At 39.4% G+C, this 19750-nt stretch overlaps 1 protein-coding gene across 1 annotated transcript in view; it reads left to right on the top strand.

Moving 5' to 3' along the window:
• Window positions 1-1701: 1701 nt before the first annotated feature.
• Window positions 1702-19750, top strand: part of hhatlb (hedgehog acyltransferase like, b) — a 40367-nt gene continuing 22318 nt past the window's right edge. The window contains exons 1-3 of the mRNA XM_039753699.1: window positions 1702-2007; window positions 5598-5749; window positions 16066-16133. Of these exons, the coding sequence (XP_039609633.1) occupies window positions 5644-5749; window positions 16066-16133 (174 nt within the window). The 5' untranslated portion in view covers window positions 1702-2007; window positions 5598-5643. The remainder of the gene's footprint in view (window positions 2008-5597; window positions 5750-16065; window positions 16134-19750) is intronic.

Raw genomic sequence — 19750 nt, 5'->3', positions numbered from 1 at the left:
TTGTAATACAAGTACTGTACTCAGGCAAATTGCTAAATAGATTACAACATGTTCAAAATTCTGCATCCTGAGACTTAAAAACATACTAAACCTTGGAATCGTATAACCACTTCACTAAGAAGGCCAGGCTGCAGATCCCAGGTCCTCTCTGTGTGGAGTTTGCACGTTCTCTCCTATTCACATGGGTTTCCTGCCACAGTCCAAAGACATGCAGGTTAGTTGGACTTGCAATGCTAAATTGGGCCCGATATGTGTGTGTCTGTGTATTCACCATACGATGGACTGGCATCCTGTCCAGGGATTGTTCCTGCTGTGTGCCTTATGCTAGATAAGATAGGCTCCTGCCCCTCCACAACCCTGTTGGTAATAAAGAGGATTTAGAAAATGGATGGATGATTTGCTGCACTGGATGGCACTTAAATATCTCTGTTAAGGTTCTTACATTTACGTATTTGGCTAACACCTTTATCAAAGGTTACTTACAACATTTCAGATACAATTGGTTATATCCTTTATTTTTCCAAATGGAGCACAGGCAGGTGAAGCAGCTTGCTCAAGGTCACATAGTGTCAGTAGTTGGATTCGATTCCACAACCTCAGTGTTTGAAGTCTAAGGCCTTAACCTCTCACTATTCAACACTTCCTGACTACATACTCCATGATGCTGTTCATGGCAATGGTCCTATCTGTGTTTCAAATGTGTTAAACTGCATGCTACACACCCTGCTTAACTTTAAAGTTATCCAATGTTGAATTTCTTGTTGTTCTGCACACTAAATGCAAGTCACTGACTGGGTGATCAAGCTTTTAGTGCTGCAGTTCCCAGATTATGGCACTCCCTGCCTCTTTATCTGAGACAACCTCTTTCAACCGCTGCCTTTTAAAACCAATCTAAAGACATATCTTTTTAAACAGTGTATTTTGTCATTTTGCCTGTCTTATTAATGTTTTTAATTTTGACTATTTATTTGGTTTATTTTTTTCTGTTTTTGTTTTAACTTTTTTATGTGCAGTGTCTTTGAGTGTCATAAAAGTCGAGTATAAATACATACAATATATTAAGTTCAGGTTTTCTTATTCTGTTCTTCCTATAGGTAGCCCACTGTACATTAAAGATTTTTGTTTTTGTCCTTTTCAAAGACCAAAGGACCAATTTCATATCCGATGAACTCCTTGCAGAATGAAATGGCTCTTTGTCAAGCAATGGATCTACAACCAAATCAGTCAAGTCCCATTAAAGAACCGTTATTTTAAGGGTGGAAGGAGAGAGCCACAGGTGAACACTGGGGGAACATGCAAAGCTAAAAAAACAGGCAAAAATAGTATTAAAAACAAAAGAAAACTAATTGTTTTTTTACAACGTCATTGTGTCTGCGATTTTTAATTTTTTGTACATTATGGATCACAATAGAAAAACATACTTGCTTCTATTAGACAACCCTCATGGTTGTGCCCACAATGCCCCTGTGAGCTGTTGCAGGGTCCGTTATAGACATACCTTTTTCTATTTAACTGCATTTCCCAGAAGTAGTAAGGTTGTAGATCTCTCCCGATTCTTACCGCTCACCCCTACAAGACAACACAGCAGCACTCGGCTTCTTTAAAAAATTCGTCTTCCCCAACAAGTGAGACATCGCGGCGCATCCCAGAACGCGCGGACCCCGCTGAACGCGCGCGCACGCACACACACACATACACACACGGATTGAATGTCGCCACAGCCCTCCCGGTGTGTCTGTCACCAGAGATCTACTGTGATGGACAGCACAAGGACCAGCCTTCTGCAGCCCTGGTTCAAAATATAAATACATCTGCGAAACTGCCGCCCATCACCCGAGCCGAGCGGGGATCCGCACCGCTGCTTCAATGCGGCAGATGAAGCTCGCAGATTGCCTTTCGTCTTGATTTTTATTTCCATTCTGAAGAGAGAGAAGGAGAAAGACAGGGGGACCTTCTTGTTCACTGCTTCACCGGCACTTTCTTGAAGGAGCAACAACTCTACTCAAGGTCAGTGCTTGGCACCTAAGAAAGGTTGTTGGCGGTGGGGGGGTTTGCTGTCATTTGCATGACAGAAGACTCCCTGATTAGTATGTGGCACACTTGATCAGCACAACAGCGCATTCGGTAATTGGACCATTACTGTCCGTTGAGGTAAAACCCAGTTTAGGCGTGAATAAGTTTCACGAAATGTAAGTTTAAACCTTGTGATCAACAAGCTCACAGAAGTGGGCTGCAGCAGCTGCAGAATAGAGGTGGGCAAGTGCGAAACCTAAAATAGGCACCGCGCCGCATTCTGCCGCTGACTTAGCGCTTCGTCAGTGAGCTCCACTTTAGGCAACTGGATCGATAAGTGCGCCTCCCCCCTCACCCAGAGGAGCTGCTAATGGCATATAATGGCCGCCCCCAAATATAAATCCCCACACATGATAAATCATTTAAACCGTTAGATACTTTATATATCTCATTTAAGTTATTAACTTCAAATTATCACGTTTGCTGGTATTGTGTAGTTGTTTATGGTTATACTGGAATTAGTCCCTTAAAAGTCACATTAACATAATTAAGTAACGTTATAACAAAGCCATCAGATTCCTCTTCATCTTTTCCCACTTCTATGTAGGGTTGATGTGCCTGTTCAGCCCTCTCCATATTGCTTGGTCCTACACCTCATCGCCAGATCCTTCAGATCTTTTACTTTATCCATCCACTTCTTCTTTAGTCTCCCTCACTTTCTCTTCTCCTGCACTGCCATTTCCATCTCTCATTTTCCCCGATACTCATCGTCTCTCCTCCTCACATGTCCATTCCACTATAAACTACTTACCTGTGGTTTCTAAGATATCTTTCCCACTTTTGTTGCACCTCCGTTTAACTCATTTCTCATTCTGTCTTTTTTGTGCACTCCACACATCCATCTCAACATTCTCATTTCTGCCACATCCAACTTCTTCTCCTGCACTCCCTTTACTGCCCACGTCTGAGCTCCATACATCACTGCTGGTCTTACCACTGTCTTAAAAACTTTACCTTCAACCTTTGCCTTAATTCTTTGATTGCACAATACTTCTGATCATCATTAAACCTCATATACTGTCTCTTCTTCCTATTTATCTTTAATCCTTTATCTTCCAAAGAACTTCTCCTTTCCTCCAGCATCCTCAACATTCCCCCTTTTCCTGTGCTGCACAACACAATTTAATTTGTAAAAAGCATGCACCAGGTGGATTGGTCTTTTATCCTGTAACTCAACACATCCATAACCAGATCAAAAAGGTAAGGAATTAAAGAAGATCCCTGGGGAAGAACTACTGTAACTCGGATCTTGTCTGTTACCCCACACTGCTTTTTACCCGAGTCGTCACTCCCTCATGCAAGTACAAATATTACAGCTTAACTCAGTGGAATGGGTGGAGAAGAGTGTCAGGCGTAACTTATGACAGACGGCTATCAGCAAGAGTGAAAGGGAAGGTCTACAGGACGGTAGTGAGACCAGCTGTGTTATATGGGTTGGAGACGGTGGCACTGACCAGAAAGAAGGAGACAGAGCTGGAGGTAGCAGAGTTAAAGATGCTAAGATTTACATTCGGCATGATGAGGATGGACAGGATATGAAATGAGGACATTAGAGGGTCAGCTCAGGTGGGACGATTGAGAGACAAAGTCAGAAAGGCGAGATTGTGTTGGTTTGGACATGTGCAGAGGAGAGATGCTGGGTATATTTGGGAGAAGGATGCCAAGGATGGAACTGCCAAGCAAGAGGAAGGCCTAAGAGAAGGTTTATGGATGTGGTGAGAGAGGACATGCAGGTGATGGGTGCAACAGAACAAGATGGAGAGGACAGGAAGATATGGAAGAAGATGATCCACTGTGGCAATGCCTAACAGGAGCAGTCAAAAGAAGAAGAAGAACTTAGGTGTTTAACGTGTACCGCAAAGGGCAGGGAAAGTGCGATTTAAATTTTTATTTGTACATACAAATAAAATGCAGAGATAAGCAGCTTGCTAGAAAGGAGATTTACATCTTGATTGACTTTTACTTTACAGAATAAGTTTTGCCGCACAAAATTATGTTCCAAAGTCCAGGAGTTTTTACATTTTCTTAAATATCTTGCTTGCACTGGTTCTTTGCAATGGAAGTAATGGGGCACAAAGTACCACTAGAAAATAAAAGCCTAAAATGTATTAAAAGCATCCTTTTTGAGTTTTGATAAAAGAAAATATGCCTTCTGAGTTTGCGACACATGTTAATCACAACAAAAGGGATCTGGAAATTATCATTTTATCTCATATTCCTAGTTCTACGTTTCTTGAGGTAAGGATATATTTTGTACAAGTTCTCACATACTGTAAATATCGAAGTAAATCAAAACAAAACCAACCACATGGCACAAAAAGTTTACTGTGATTTTATCATTTGAGAGGAAGACTACAATTGCTGAGGTAGCGCGCGTTTCTTTTTAAAATGGCTTCATCTTAGAATATTAGTGTTTTTTTGTTCAGCAATGAACACAAGTAGAAGCTATTTTACAATGTGTGTGTGATCTGAAGACACAGATCAATACTCGACAACTGTCATGGCTTTTGTTTACCAGCTGTAACCACTCCTGATATTTCAATGTAAAACGCCAGTGCGGTCAAGATATTTTTAAAAATTTATAGAACATGCTGGACTTTGGAACACAGTTTCACATGACAAGTGCATATATACCATGTTTGCGAAGAAATAACTTTGACTTGAACAATATCAAACTTGTCCTTTAATTAAAAAGATGGTTCTATATACTGTAAACCTGCCATTGAACTATTCAAGTCTTGTACTGCCACAAAAGTTACATCAAGTGCTTCAACCAAAATATAGCAGCAAAAGAACAAGCAGCAAAACAGCCAAACAACTGGCAGCAGAGTCCAGACATTTACCTTTTGTTGAAAGAAAAGAACAAAATGATAAGTTCTGAGTAATTAAGGAAGTACAGTTTCTCCAGTTCAGTCACTGAAAACTGAAGTTTACATGCCAGGAGCAATAATAGAGACACCCAATCTGGACTGGATGTCAGTCTATCACAGAACTCAGGAGCACTCAACAGTAGCACTGACTCGACCAGTCTGAAAGAACAGTTTTGAAGTTTGGGAAATATTTCACATGAACAGAGAAAGAGCATTCAGACTCAACAAAGATGGCACCCGCCTAGCCGTTACAGCATGGCAGTAAGAGCGGAATGACACACTGAGCTGGGGTCTAGATGTGAAAGTTTGAGTTAACACACTGAAAGCCAACCTGTTAAACTCCAATGCAGCCTCAGTAGGGCCTCTCATCTGTCAGCTGCAAAGGCTATTGAAGAAATCAAGGGCAGATGAAACTTTTTATCTATACATTAAATAACGTGATATAATAGGTTATGTTTGTGTTGCATTATATACTGTAAACCTGCCATTGAACTCTCTGGCACTCGGAGCACTCTGGTATTATCAGAGTATTTGGAAATAGTTAACTTTCCTTGGATGATTTTAATGACCTAGTGTGATCCTTTAAAACAATTCTAATCCAATGTCATTATTTTTACTGCTTTTACATTCACTTTAATGGTGCTTTCTCCACAGGATCTCAAGATAATTTCAATCACTTGGTACCGAACATCCAACCAAGATGGGTATTAAAGCAGCTCTCCCTAAATATGAGTTGTATTTTTACACCGTTGTGTTGTCACTTGCACTTCTTTGGGCTGCAGATTGGATCTTTGATGTGTCCAGCGGTAAGTAGCTATGAAAGGTGAATTGTGGAGGTCTCTGCTGATAAAGCCATCTGTCTATCTATCTTTTATACATTGCAGTTAGAAAGTACCAGAACCCTTTTTTTGTTTTGTTATGTTGCAACCTTGTACTAAGATCATTTATATTCATTTTTTTCTTTACACTCAATACCCCAGAATGACAAAGAAAAAACAGGATTTTAGGAATATTTGGAAATTTATCAAAAAAAATATTACATTGACACAACTTTTTATTACTGATTACACCCACAAGTCTTTTTGGATATGACATGACAAGCTTCACACACCAGGATTTAGGGATATTCTGCCATTCTTCATTGCATCTTCCCAGGTTCTGTCAAGTTAATATATTAGCAAATTTCTGAAAAAATGTTTTCACATTGTCTTCAAGGGGTATGGTTTATATATTGACAAATAAAAATCTATCTATCTATCTATCTATCTATCTATCTTTCTATTATATAGTGCCTTTCACATCTATCTCTCTATCTATTATATAGTGCCTTCATATCTATCTATCTATCTGTTATATAGTGCCTTTCATATCTATCTATCTATCATATAGTCCATTTCACATCTATCTCTATATCTATTATATAGTGTCTTTCACATCTATCTCTATATCTATTATATAGTGCTTTTCACATCTATCTATCTGTTATATAGTGCCTTTCATATCTATCTATCTATCATATAGTCCATTTCACATCTATCTCTATATTATATAGTGCCTTTCATATCTATCTATCTATCTATCTATCTATCTATCCTTTCTGAATTCACTGTGGGAGATTTAGAAAATAGCAAACCACAAGAGGTAAGAAGAAAGCAGGACCAAGAAATGAGAGACAAAATATTTGTGAACAAGACAGGCAGGGCTCAAAATCTAGAAGCACTTAAAATACAGAATTATCAAACCTAAAAACAAAGACTAAAAATTCAAAGTCAAAAACAACACACAAAAATCCTAACTCCAAAAGTATATTTTGATGCTAGCTAATCATGAAAGTTTGATTAAAACTCCAAAAGCTTGACCAATGTTGACCACCTTAAATATTGTTGTATCGCTCATCATGACTTCCGAGTGTCACACGATAGTAAGAGTTGCAAGAGGTGAATGTTGCTAGAAACAAAATGACTGTGGCTAGCTGAAAATACAAATAATGCATGCTGGCAACCAAGATAAACAAAATGATAAAAAAAAAAAATCATGCCATCACAATGAAAACAAAAGTACAAAATATATACAGCAAAGCATTCTGCATTTTTCAACTTTTGTGATTTGATTTTCTAAAAATTTGCGTCACTCCTTTTCAGCTTTTGAGATCCAATCTTCTCACTTTGTGACTTTTTTCTGATTTGCCTTTCATTTTGCTTTTTATGTTTAACTTTCTGCTTAAAATCAAATTTTGTTTGTTTGCCGTCTTTTAACATACACTCACCTAAAGGATTATTAGGAACACCTGTTCAAGTTCTCATTAATGCAATTATCTAATCAACCAATCACATGGCAGTTGCTTCAATGCATTGAGGGGTGTGGTCCTGGTCAAGACAATCTCCTGAACTCCAAACTGAATGTCAGAATGGGAAAGAAAGGGGATTTAAGCAATTTTGAGCGTGGCATGGTTGTTGGTGCCAGACGGGCCGGTCTGAGTATTTCACAATCTGCTCAGTTACTGGGATTTTCACGCACAACCATTTCTAGGGTTTACAAAGAATGGTGTGAAAAGGGAAAAACATCCAGTATGCGGCAGTCCTGTGGGAAAATGCCTTGTTGATGCTAGAGGTCAGAGGAGAATGGGCCGACTGATTCAAGCTGATAGAAGAGCAACTTTGACTGAAATAACTACTCGTTACAACCGAGGTATGCAGCAAAGCATTTGTGAAGCCACAACATGCACAACCTTGAGGCGGATGGGCTACAACAGCAGAAGACCCCACGGGTACCACTCATCTCCACTACAAATAGGAAAAAGAGGCTACAATTTGCACGAGCTCACCAAAATTGGACAGTTGAAGACTGGAAAAATGTTGCCTGGTCTGATGAGTCTCGATTTCTGTTGAGACATTCAAATGGTAGAGTCAGAATTTGGCGTAAACAGAATGAGAACATGGATCCATCATGCCTTGTTACCACTGTGCAAGCTGGTGGTGGTGATGTAATGGTGTGGGGGATGTTTTCTTGGCACACTTTAGGCCCCTTAGTGCCAATTGGGCATCGTTTAAATGCCACGGGCTACCTGAGCATTGTTTCTGACCATGTCCATCCCTTCATGACCACCATGTACCCATCCTCTGATGGCTACTTCCAGCAGGATAATGCACCATGTCACAAAGCTCGAATCATTTCAAATTGGTTTCTTGAACATGACAATGAGTTCACTGTACTAAAATGGCCCCCACAGTCACCAGATCTCAACCCAATAGAGCATCTTTGGGATGTGGTGGAACGGGAGCTTCGTGCCCTGGATGTGCATCCCACAAATCTCCATCAACTACAAGATGCTATCCTATCAATATGGGTCAACATTTCTAAAGAATGCTTTCAGCACCTTGTTGAATCAATGCCACGTAGAATTAAGGCAGTTCTGAAGGCGAAAAGGGGTCAAACACCGTATTAGTATGGTGGTCCTAATAATCCTTTAGGTGAGTGTATATTTGGATTTAATTCGCTGATTTTGCATCTCTGTTTTAATTTACCATTCTGGTTTTCAAGATTTTGTAACCTTGCAAATGTCTTCTTCTGTTTTCCTCTTGTTCGGTTTTCCACATTTAATTCTCTGAGTTTGAGACTTTTTTCTTTTGCCCTCCTGATGTCTTCCCAGATAGAAAAATGCTAAACAGTCATCCTTCATTATCCAGTTCAAATCGGTTCCTGAAAATGGGACAGAAAATTAAAAATCAGATATTTAAACAGTGTTTCCCATTATTTTAAATTGGAAAAATAATAATGCTTTCCCAGACCTTAGGAAAACCCTCAGTCACTTTCCCCAAATGCCACTAACGCCCTCTTAAGCGCCTGTATAAACATCACCCCTTGATTTCTCCATGATATAAAACTGTTGCTTTATTAACTACTTAATTAAGAAACTATTAATGAGTTTCTTCATGGGCGTTTCTGCACATTAGCCTACTTTGGGATGTCAAATGTCAGTGTCAAATGTATTTATATAGCACATTTAAAACAACATGGGAATGCTGTGGCCAAGTCCTTTACAGTAATAGAATAAAACAAAAACATACAATTAACATGAATAACATAAATAGAAATAAAATATAAATAGAAGAAATAATAAACAGAAGTAATGTTACATAATCACAATGTAACTCAAATGTCAGTTTGATTGAGTTCCTCGGGGTCATCCACATCGAGATCTGTCATATCTGCTGAACAAACAGGGCAGAGAAGACGGGTAATGTGTGAACCGACCTCTGAATAGCTGGATGCCAAATGGATTTGGTGAAGGAGAGGGAATGGCAAAGAGAAGGAAAAAAAAGTATTTGTGGGGATCAGTCTTTCGATTAAATAATGGAAGGGAAGAGGAGATCTGCTCTCAAGAGCTTGGGAGGAATACGAGCAGAAGAGATGGTTGAGTGAGTGCCGAATTATAGTTTTTTTTTTAAATAGAATTTTATTCCTGCAACTTTTTTGTCATACTTTGTCTGAGAGTCGTACACTTCCCGGGGTTCTTTTTACTGTTGAATGAGCCACATTTTGACTTTATGTGAAAAACTACATGATTTCACAATTGTTTGGCACAGAAGAAAATGAACAACTTACTGTTTTGTCCTACATCTTAGTGGCTTGAGTCGATACTTCACTCACTGGCACTCAGTTATAAGCTACAAGTTGCCCAGGGTGTAATTGTGTAGGGCTATGGTGGCACAAGGTATCACGTGGGATAGAAGAGAGAAACAAAATGCAGAGGGACCCGGGCATCGCTTCCTTCAGCACTTCTTAGGTGTTTATCCAGGGTTACTTTATATTTATTAGATGGAAAAGCCATGAGGTTTGTGGGGGTCGTTGTCAGAACACTGAATGTCTGGGCTCTCGAAGATCAGGGCTGGAAGTCTAAGTCCTTTACAACTTTAGATGGTCCAACACCCCTCCATACTGAATCTCACGCTACTGGAGGGAACGCTCATCCCCCAGGGCGGCAAAATATGTTATGAAATTTATTTAAGTAAAGGAGGAAGGCAGCTCAGAAAGCATTGGCACCAACAGCAGTACACTTGTTAACAGATGCACACTCACGTGGTGTGACCTGATAGCAACAAAAAAACATGGTTTACATACCGGATTTGTGGTATTAACAACCAAGAGCAGTTATAGCAAAAATCAAATAAAGAAAAGTCAGGTACTGTATACAGGGGAATAATTGTATACAGCTTTCCACCACACTTTAACAATTCCTGGTAGCCAGAGACATGCCAAAAAGATGAATGGCACAAGCAGAATTCACAATTAACGTGGAGTACCCCACTGTGCCAAAGACCTACTAAAATGATGCATGTACATTTGGTGCCTATGGAAACTCTACATGCCTTTAATGTGAGCCTTATCAATTAAACCAAAACAAATTCTGTTCCAATTTGTACCAATGAATGGTATTTTTCTTCAGTAAAATCTATACATTTTTGTGAGATGGGCTGCCATTCTTTACAGGGATTGTTCCTGCCTTGCACCCAATTCCTTTTGTGATAGGCTCCAGCTTCTCCATCACCCTGCTCTGGATCAGCAAATGTAGAAAATGGATGGGTGGATTTACCACTTATGATATCAGTTATGGGCGGCACGGTGGCACAGTGGGTAGCACTGCTGCCTCGCAGTAAGGAGACCTGGGTTCACTTCCCGGGTCCTCCCTGCGTGGAGTTTGCATGTTCTCCCCGTGTCTGCGTGGGCTTCCTCCCACAGTCCAAAGACATGCAGGTTAGGTGGATTGGCGATTCTAAATTCTCCCTAGTGTGTGCTTGGTGTGTGTGTGCGCCCTGCCCGGGGTTTGTTTCCTGCCTTGCGCCCTGTGTTGGCTGGGATTGGCTCCAGCAGATTCCTGTGACCCCGTAGTTAGGATATAGCGGGCTGGATGGATGGAAATCAGTTATAATGATAACAAATGTCAAAAGTTCAAAAGAAAGCAGGTGGAGCAAAAATGTTTAATAGCAGAGACCAGAATCTTTGACAACAAAAACAGAAAGTGCACTTGAAATACTCTATGCAGGTCACCCAGCCATCTGTCACACACAGAAAATGACACAAGAAAAATGATAATTAAGTGTCAACAAAGTCAAGAAAATCAAGACCATTGAATGTGATGGCGTTGCAGGTCTTTAGAACTCGTACTTTGTGTGTCAGGTTAGTCAAATCCATTCCTCCCAGACAAGTAGAAATTTGTTTGCTTTATTATTACACTTTATTTATTTTCTTATTCATTCCAAGCTTTCTTTCCCTTATATTACCTGCTATGACACACAGCTTTTCTTATGCAATTCTTTCATGCCATGGAAGCACTGGGATATATTTTTCTTTATGAGTCTTCATGGTGCTCTGCTGCTTCAATAGCGAATACAGAAGAATCTGAACGGAAGTAAAGATGGTTTAATTTTCAGTTGTAATGGTAAAAAGGTTTGATTTTTGTTTGATTGTGAAACATGAAATTTAAGGAGTAATATTAATGTCATTAAATTGTTCAAGTCACACCAGTTAGTCTCTTAGATTACGGTTATTATGGCATATTTGGTTGATGCTTTACAAGGTCAATATATATGGCAGTTGTCTGCTCATATTGTGAACAGCTGGACCACAAACAGGTCAGTTGGTCACACAGTAAGGCCATGGTGGGAACTGAATCAAGAGCTCTGGGGTTTAAAGTGTAGTGCCTTAATATTATAACATAGCATCTGCCTACAGTTAACAGTATTAACAAATCAGGACACTCTAAGTAATAATAGACACATGATTTAGGAGAACAGTCATTCAACTGAAAGTGCAGGGAGAAATGGAATGCCAGAGTCATACTGAGGCCCAGTACATCTCCAAACTATTGTCATCATAAATATTGGGGAATACAGCAGCACAAACAGAGCATAGAATTAATTGTCTTGGAGGTATAAGCAAATTCACCTGTTGATTCTTTTGAAAAAATCAGGAGTTCCCAAGTTTAATCCTGACAGGGCACAGTGACTAGCTTGATTTTTTAAATTATTAACTGAAGTTTACAGATAGCTTATCTAACTGACAAGTCTACCTGGGAATTTATGTTGATGAAAAAAAATGTACATGTTAAGGAATGCAGTTGTCTGACGTATGTGGAACCTGAGGATCCCCCATTAGTGCTTCTTAAACACAGGGTCCCAGGTAGTTGTAGGTGGGTTGCAAGTCACTGTTGGATTTAATAGGAATAGGTCACATATGTTTTTTGAAGTGATTTTTCTTATTCATTTGTTCGTTTTCTTATTCGTTATTCATTCAATTAATTTTGCTCTGACACCTCCTCAATGATAAGTCACAATCGGCTGCAATTCTCCAAGGGAGACTCCCCCCAAAAAAATCGTCAAGGAATACTAAGAAGGGCAAGAATGGGTTTAGCAAAAAAGAGGCTTAAGAAACCCAGTCCTCCAGTGCCATTATCACTTAGTTATTGAATCCTCTGCATTAAGGATTAGCCAAAGCCCAATTATATTATTGGATGATATTACCTCTCAGTTACTAAGACTGATCAAGTTCATAAGTGGAAAGAAGTCAACTGTTTACAAGCAGGGCCTTCAAAATATAGCTGATCCATTCTGTTCACCCGCGCACAGGACTGATTGTATATGCTGTAGTGTTGTATTACCAACTGGCGTAGAGGTGGTTTAACTCTTTCAGGGCTGATGTCGACTTTTGTCAAAAGGAGGAGTTGGCGATAGTAATGGACTGTCAACTGTGAGAAAGCCAACCGTTATGTTTTAGTTGGACACTTGTTGCTAGAAAGAAAGTTAGCTTTGTTGGTATTAACCTGAGATTTCCTGCAGTCCCATGAGTAGCAAGGCACAAATAACTGCAAAATTGGCCCTGACACCTGGCGAGAGATCCAAGTGGATTAGTAAAGTAGAACACTCCAGGGAACGACGTTTTGCCTGTCAGACTCTGATTTTGATACAAGCGATCGAAGACGATTGTGAGGTTCTGGCTTCAGCTGATTGGTCCCCAGCTATTCATGGTGCTGATCAGGCTCAAGTAGCTGACACAACTATGGCACTGTTCGCCTGGGAGGACTGCCACTTAACAGTGACAAGAGGTAGAACCCAGATTGTAATGTACTGCAACAGTGACAGCTGCTGCTGCCCCAGCCACGCAAAAACAGCCTGGCAGCAAGCCTGCCACACATTCTTGGCAAACTGGCAGCCACAGCATGCAACAACAAACGTTTTATGTTGATGTCTGTGTGACGCCACTGCTTTTAAGAAAAGTATGTTTTTTTGAAAAAATATTCAGCCCTCAAAGAGATAAGGCCCTCTCACATTACATGATTTTCCCAGTGATTTTCAGTAACAGACTTAATTTATGACATCTTAGTGAGTTGGAGGCAGTGGCAGCATCCTCCAGTGATTCCCCATTCATGTAGTCTGTCATAACTAAGCAGTAACTTAGTTCAAAAAGTCTGTGACTCGCCCTGGCAAAATCAGATAGATTTGACTTAAGTGGCAAATGCAGGCTTGTGTGCATAAACGCTGACAAACCAACAAGCGCTCACCTGGAAGTCCGCTGCACGTAATGCAGTGATGAGGAGTACAGAAGGCAAGTGTTGTGGACTCCATAACAGAGGAGAGGCTCGTCTGCCTGGTATTGCGTGATACAATGGAAAGAAGCAGAAAAAAAAGTCAGAGATTGCTGCTGAACTCGCTGTATCTGTAATCCTTTCACACAGCTAGCAGCTCCATCAGGCAGCACATTACTGGCTGCCAGAAAAACGGGTGAACTCACAATGCTTTGGAAATGTAAAACTACACTAAAAAGTCATCACACAGTCACATAATCTGACTTCCCCAGCAATTTCTAGTGTAATCTGACATATTTGGGTGAAGTGATCCCCATCTGCAGTCGTATAGCTTCACATTCTCTCCAACTAGAAGTTGTGAAATAGGACATCGACTTATTTCTCCCATCAGAGAAACACTCACTTTCACTGTCTCCCCACAAACATCAAATAGATTATCCAGATTCAGAAAATGTCTCTTGCTTTATTTTAGGTGGCCTTATTGATTCCTCAAAGCAGCCTGGTACATTGTGTCATAGTATCCAAGAGACAAACAGCAGGAGACAAAAAGATGAATCAGGTCCATAGCTGATCTGGCAAGTATTTTAAAACATGCATTCCAGCCAAGGCCCAGCTTTGTAATGTCCCTTTTAAAAATTGGAAACATTCACATGGAGTGCCAACCAGGATCTGTTTGCCATATTAATAAACTTTTATGAAGAAGGAAAAAGTGTTGCTACACTTCAGTTGAAGCACATAATGGTGGCAAAAGGAACAAAAGCATAAAGAATTTCAAAGTGGAAAGATACGGAAAGAAGCTTTCACCAAATTTGTCACAAAAAAATAACCTTCATAGCACAAAGATGTGCTGCTTTGCATTCTTAATCTAAGGCGTCAGCCCTTCACAGCCATAAACTGGCTTAAACAGATTTGCTAATAAAGGGAAGGATGATTTTGGGGATGTAAAGCTAACAAGCTAGGAAAAATGATCTCTTCCATTTTGACAGAAGAAAATAAGACATTTGGAGGTGATATTTTGACTTAAATTCAGTGCTATCTATCTTCACTGTCGTTTTCACAATCATGATGAAATCAGCAGATCGAAAAATTCCACTCCTTGCAAAATGATTTTCAATAATATCTTTTGCATTTTCACAAGTGATCTAAGATATAACATTTTCATTAAGATATTTCTTTAGATTCTTTTGCATTTTTTTTTGAAGAAAACATCTGTTGTAAAACGGGTTACAGTTTGACATAGGAATATCAAACCCAGCATCTAATAAAATATTTTAGAACCAAACTTTGATATTTTATAGTTGCAGTTTAATGTCTATTTTGTCTAGTTTATTGTAACCAATAGGGGCTATTCATCAAATCAATGGATATGTCTCAAGATTAATTGTCTGTCCATTAATGCTGTCGCAATTTATGCTTTAGAGAAAAAATAGTGACCTACAAGGTATAGTATGGTCTCTTTGGGGTTCCTACAACGTTAAAGTAGATGAGTGATCCGTCTTTGTTTCAAGAGGAGACGTCTTCTCTCAGCTTACTGGACTACCTGGCTCTCCCCTTCCTGAGCGTATTCAGGGTTAACCCCCATTTTAGCAATTCTCTCCAGGCTTCCAGTGCATTCAGTATGACATGTGGCATCGTATTCCATTGACTCACCCTTTAAAATAACGTTAACTTTATGCAAGAGGCCAACATACTGTAGATGGTCCATTTAGTTGTAACTGTTGGAGGTGAAATGCGGGAAGTTAACTCTTTAAGGGCTGAATATTTTTTCCAAAAAACAGTTTCTGAAAAGCAATGGTTTCACACAGAAATCTACATAAAATGTCTGTTGCTGCATGCTGTGGCTGCCAGTTTGACAAGAATGTGTGGCAGGCTTGCTGCCAGGCTGTCTTCACATGGCTGGGAAAGCAGCAGCAGCGATCATGGTCGCAGTGCATTGCAGTCTGGTTTCTACCTCTTATCATTGTTAAGTGGCACTCCTCCCTCGTGAACATTCCCATAGGCATATTGGCTACATGAAACCGTTGAGCACCATGATTAGCTGGGAACCAATCAACTGAAGCTGGAACCTCACATTCATTTTCGATCACTTGTATCAAAATCGGAGTCCGACAAGTCAATAGTCCAGTTCAGAGATAACAGGCAAAATGTCATCCACGCAGTAGTTTGCTTTATGCATTCACTTTGTTCTCTCGCAAGATGTCAGTGCCATTTTTGCTGTTGTTTGCGCCTTGCTACTCACACGAGCGCAGGAAATCTTGGTCAAACCAATAAAGCTAACTTTTCTTCTAGCAACGAGAGTCCAACTAAAACATAACAGCTGGTTTTGTCACAGTGTACCGTCATCTACTCCTCCTTTTGACAAAAGTTGACATCAGCCCTGAAAGAGTTAAAAGACAGCCAGAAGCCCCAAATTAAATTTATATTCTGGGCTAAAACTGCAGTTTTTCTTTTATATAATTATGTTACTAAATTTATTTGCCTTCTACATGCTTGTTTTTTGTACCTTTATTTCAAAAGTTTTTTTTTCTGTTTCCTCTGTAGAACACATGAACAGAAAAGCATTTAAGGAAAGTGTTCAACAAGGATGGCATTATTTTGGTCGGAAAATGGTAAGATCCAGCTTCATAGCTGTATTGAAAGTGTGACTATTTCAGGAAAAATAACAGCATAACTTTTAATTTTAAAGACACCTAAATAAATGGAGAATAAAAAGCATTTTAAAGAAAAGCCTCTTTCAGTCTCCTTTGAAACATTTTGCAACCCTCCTCTCTATTGTCCACCTATCCAGTACCAAAAAAATGTCCTTTCTCATTTCCCATCTGTCTCACTTACTTCATCCAGGCAGTAAGTCTTCACCTCTAGCTTTTCTTTACTGTCCAGATTTGCCTTTACACTTCACTGCCTTTAGACAAGCATTAAATCCCCATTTAGAATCAATTCCAACCAGAGCAGTGGCAGGACTGGGCGATGCCTTCAGTAATCCCAGCGCAGCCCTGAGTGTTCTGAGTAGTCCATAAAGAATCTCAGGACATTTCTGATCTGCCTGTGTTTACAGGCCAACACAACTGCCACCCTAATGCTGTGGGTTTTTGACACCAGGCTTATGTTAGTCTTCAGATTTTAACTCTTTGAGGGCTGAATATTTTTTACAAAAAACAGTTTCTGAAAAGCAATGGTTTGACACAGAAATCTACATAAAATGTCTGTTGCTGCATGCTGTGGCTGCCAGTTTGCCAAGAATGTGTGGCAGGCTTGCTGCCAGGCTGTCTTCACGTGGCTGGGAAAGCAGCAGCGGTCATGGTCGCAGTGCATTACAATCTGGTTTCTACCTCTTATCATTGTTAAGTGGCAGTCCTCCCTGGCGAACATTTTCAGTACAACGATTAGCTGAAGCTGGAACCTCACATTGGTTTTCGATCATCTGTATCAAAATCGAAGTCCGACAAGTCATAGTCCAGTTCAGAGATAATAGGCAAAATGTCGTCCATGGAGTATTTTGCTTTACGCATTCGCTTTGATCTCTCGCCAGACGTCAGTCCCATTTTTGCTGTTGTTTGCGCCTTGCTACTCATGTCAGTGCAGGAAATCTCGATCAGATCAATGAATCTAACATTCCTTCAGTCAACGAGAGTCCAACTAAAACATAACACTTGGTTTTGTCACCGTTTACAGTTGATTACCATCGTCAACTCCTCCTTTTGACAAAAGTCGACATCAGCCCTGAAAGAGTTAATTGGTAACTAGGCCCCCTTCTCCTTTATTGGAACAATTTTCTTCCAGCAATTGGACAAAAGTATTCTGACCTCCAATTAACCCTCCGACTTTTCTATTAAGATTTAGAAATACATGTCAAGATTCACAAATCCATGCTCTCACATAAAACTCCTACCCTGTCACTGTTTTGTAATTCAGGACGTACAGTGGATACAGAAAGTATTTGGACCCCCTCACCTTCAGCATACTTTATTGTGTTGTAAATTTAATTTTAAATTGATAGATTTGCCATTTTTTTCTGAATAATCTACACTCAATAGCTCATAATGACCGAATGAAGACATGTTTTCAGAATTTTTTTCAAATTCATTAAAAATCAAAAACTGAAATCCCTCATTCATAGAAAGGTAGGCTTTAAAGCAGAGCCTTTTTGCCCACAACTACCGTCTTCTTGAGTGAGTCTCTGCAAGTTTTACACGCTTTGGGCAGTTTATCCCATCCTTCCTGGCAGATCCTCTCAAGCTCTCTTAGATTAGATGTGAAGAATATGTGAACGGCCATGCACTGAAGAAAATGGCATGTCAGATTAAAATAAAAAAACAGGTACATCGGTTGCACATAAAAAAAAATGTTTTTATCAAAAATAATTTAATTATGCTTTATTTACTAAATTTTTTTTTTATTAATTTTATTACAATCCATACAAAGAAATCAAGTTTTTACAAAAAGAAAAATTGAGTTACTAAATTAATATATCCTGTAACAACATGATATTTTTATATAAAATGAATGAAACTTTTTCATCCATCCATCCATTTTCCAACCCGCTGAATCCAAACACAGGGTCACGGGGCCTGCTGGAGCCAATCCCAGCCAACACAGGGCACAAGGCAGGGTGCCAACCCACCGCAGGACACACAAAAACACACCAAGCACACACAAAGGCCAATTTAGAATCGCCAATGAACCTAACCTGCATGTCTTTGGACTGTGGGAGGAAACCCACGCAGACACGGGGAGAACATGCAAAGTCCAGGCAGGGAGGACCTAGGAAGTGAACCCGGGTCTCCTAACTGCGAGGCAGCAGCGCCACCGTGCCGCCCACTTTTTCATTTGCTGTTAAATTAATTTTATTATATTAAATGAACATGTCAATAAAGCATAATATTTTAACAATTGTTTTATAAACTTTTTAAAAAATGCACTTCACCGAAGTTACTTAACTATAACCTTTTTAGGTTGTCAATTATACTTGTTCCAGTATTATTTTATAGTTCATGTTCAAAGTTATTAATAAGAAATAAACAGGTTTGCTTACACCAAAACTAGTTTTATTTGGAAAAAAACAATACAAACTAACAAAAATACAAAAGATTAGTATTCCTAAGCTCAAATGTGCAACAATTGTACAAGAACACTGCTTCTTTGGCTGTGCCAGAATGCCATGACCAATGTATAACTAAATATGAACTCAAAATGCACCTTGGATAGTGTTATATTATAAAATATATTGATTTATATTTATGTAATTGTATATATTATAGAATAAATGTTTTTTTTTATGTGCGTAAACATACCTGTACTAAGCAAGTAAATCTAGACAACATAATAGTACATTTACTGACCTGTGATGGTAGTTAGTGAGTACAGTTTGATAAAACATAAAGAGAATACAAGGCATAATGCAAAACGGTGTAACGTTAGTCTGTGTGATGAAGTGTTTTAAAAGAATATCTCAATATTTCTCGTGTGTGTGTTTTTTTTCTGTTTTTAACTGTTATTTCACTAACCTTTTGGTCTTAACCGATGACAATAACACTAACCCACAACCTATTGCTACTTTGAAAGTCACATGACTTTACCGCCAAGTTATTCAACCTCCGCTGACGATGAATCTGCTTGGTGCGTATGAATTTCTCGTGAAGGCTAAATATAACTTTTTTGACTTCTATCTACATCCCACAAGATTCAATAAATTTACCATGATCTAGTTATGTTCAAAAGTGGAACATAAACAATACATGTAATATAAAGTAAACACATTTTTGTAAATGTAATAACCTGCCATTTCCCTTTTTTCAGTGTGCTCATGTCTCTCCTATGGCAGAGGCTCCCAAGCTTTTTAGGTTTGTGACCCCATTTTGAAATCTGAATTTTTATATGACCCCAGCTGTTTGAAATATTGACATTCACTTCCTATTCAATACATTGTTTAATGTTTTTTTCTATTTTTAAATATTTTCTCAAAACCCTATTAGCCTATCAGCCTATCAGGTGACTCCACTTGTTGGGAAATACTGATCTATGGGGTTTGTCTGGACTTTGGCCGGGCTATTCAAGGATAGTCAGAGAATTGTCCTGAAGGCACCCCAGTATTGTCTTGGTTGTCCCATCTCTGAAGCTCGGTTAGAGTAACCATTGGGTTCCCTGATCAAGGCCTTTTTTGCCCAGTTACTCAGTTTGGCCTCAGACTGCCAACTCTAGAAAGAGATCTGGTGGTTCCAAACGTCTT

Source organism: Polypterus senegalus, chromosome 5 (genome assembly GCF_016835505.1).
Source record: "Polypterus senegalus isolate Bchr_013 chromosome 5, ASM1683550v1, whole genome shotgun sequence".
NCBI lineage: Eukaryota > Metazoa > Chordata > Cladistia > Polypteriformes > Polypteridae > Polypterus > Polypterus senegalus.
This window is presented reverse-complemented; position numbering and strand designations above follow the sequence as displayed.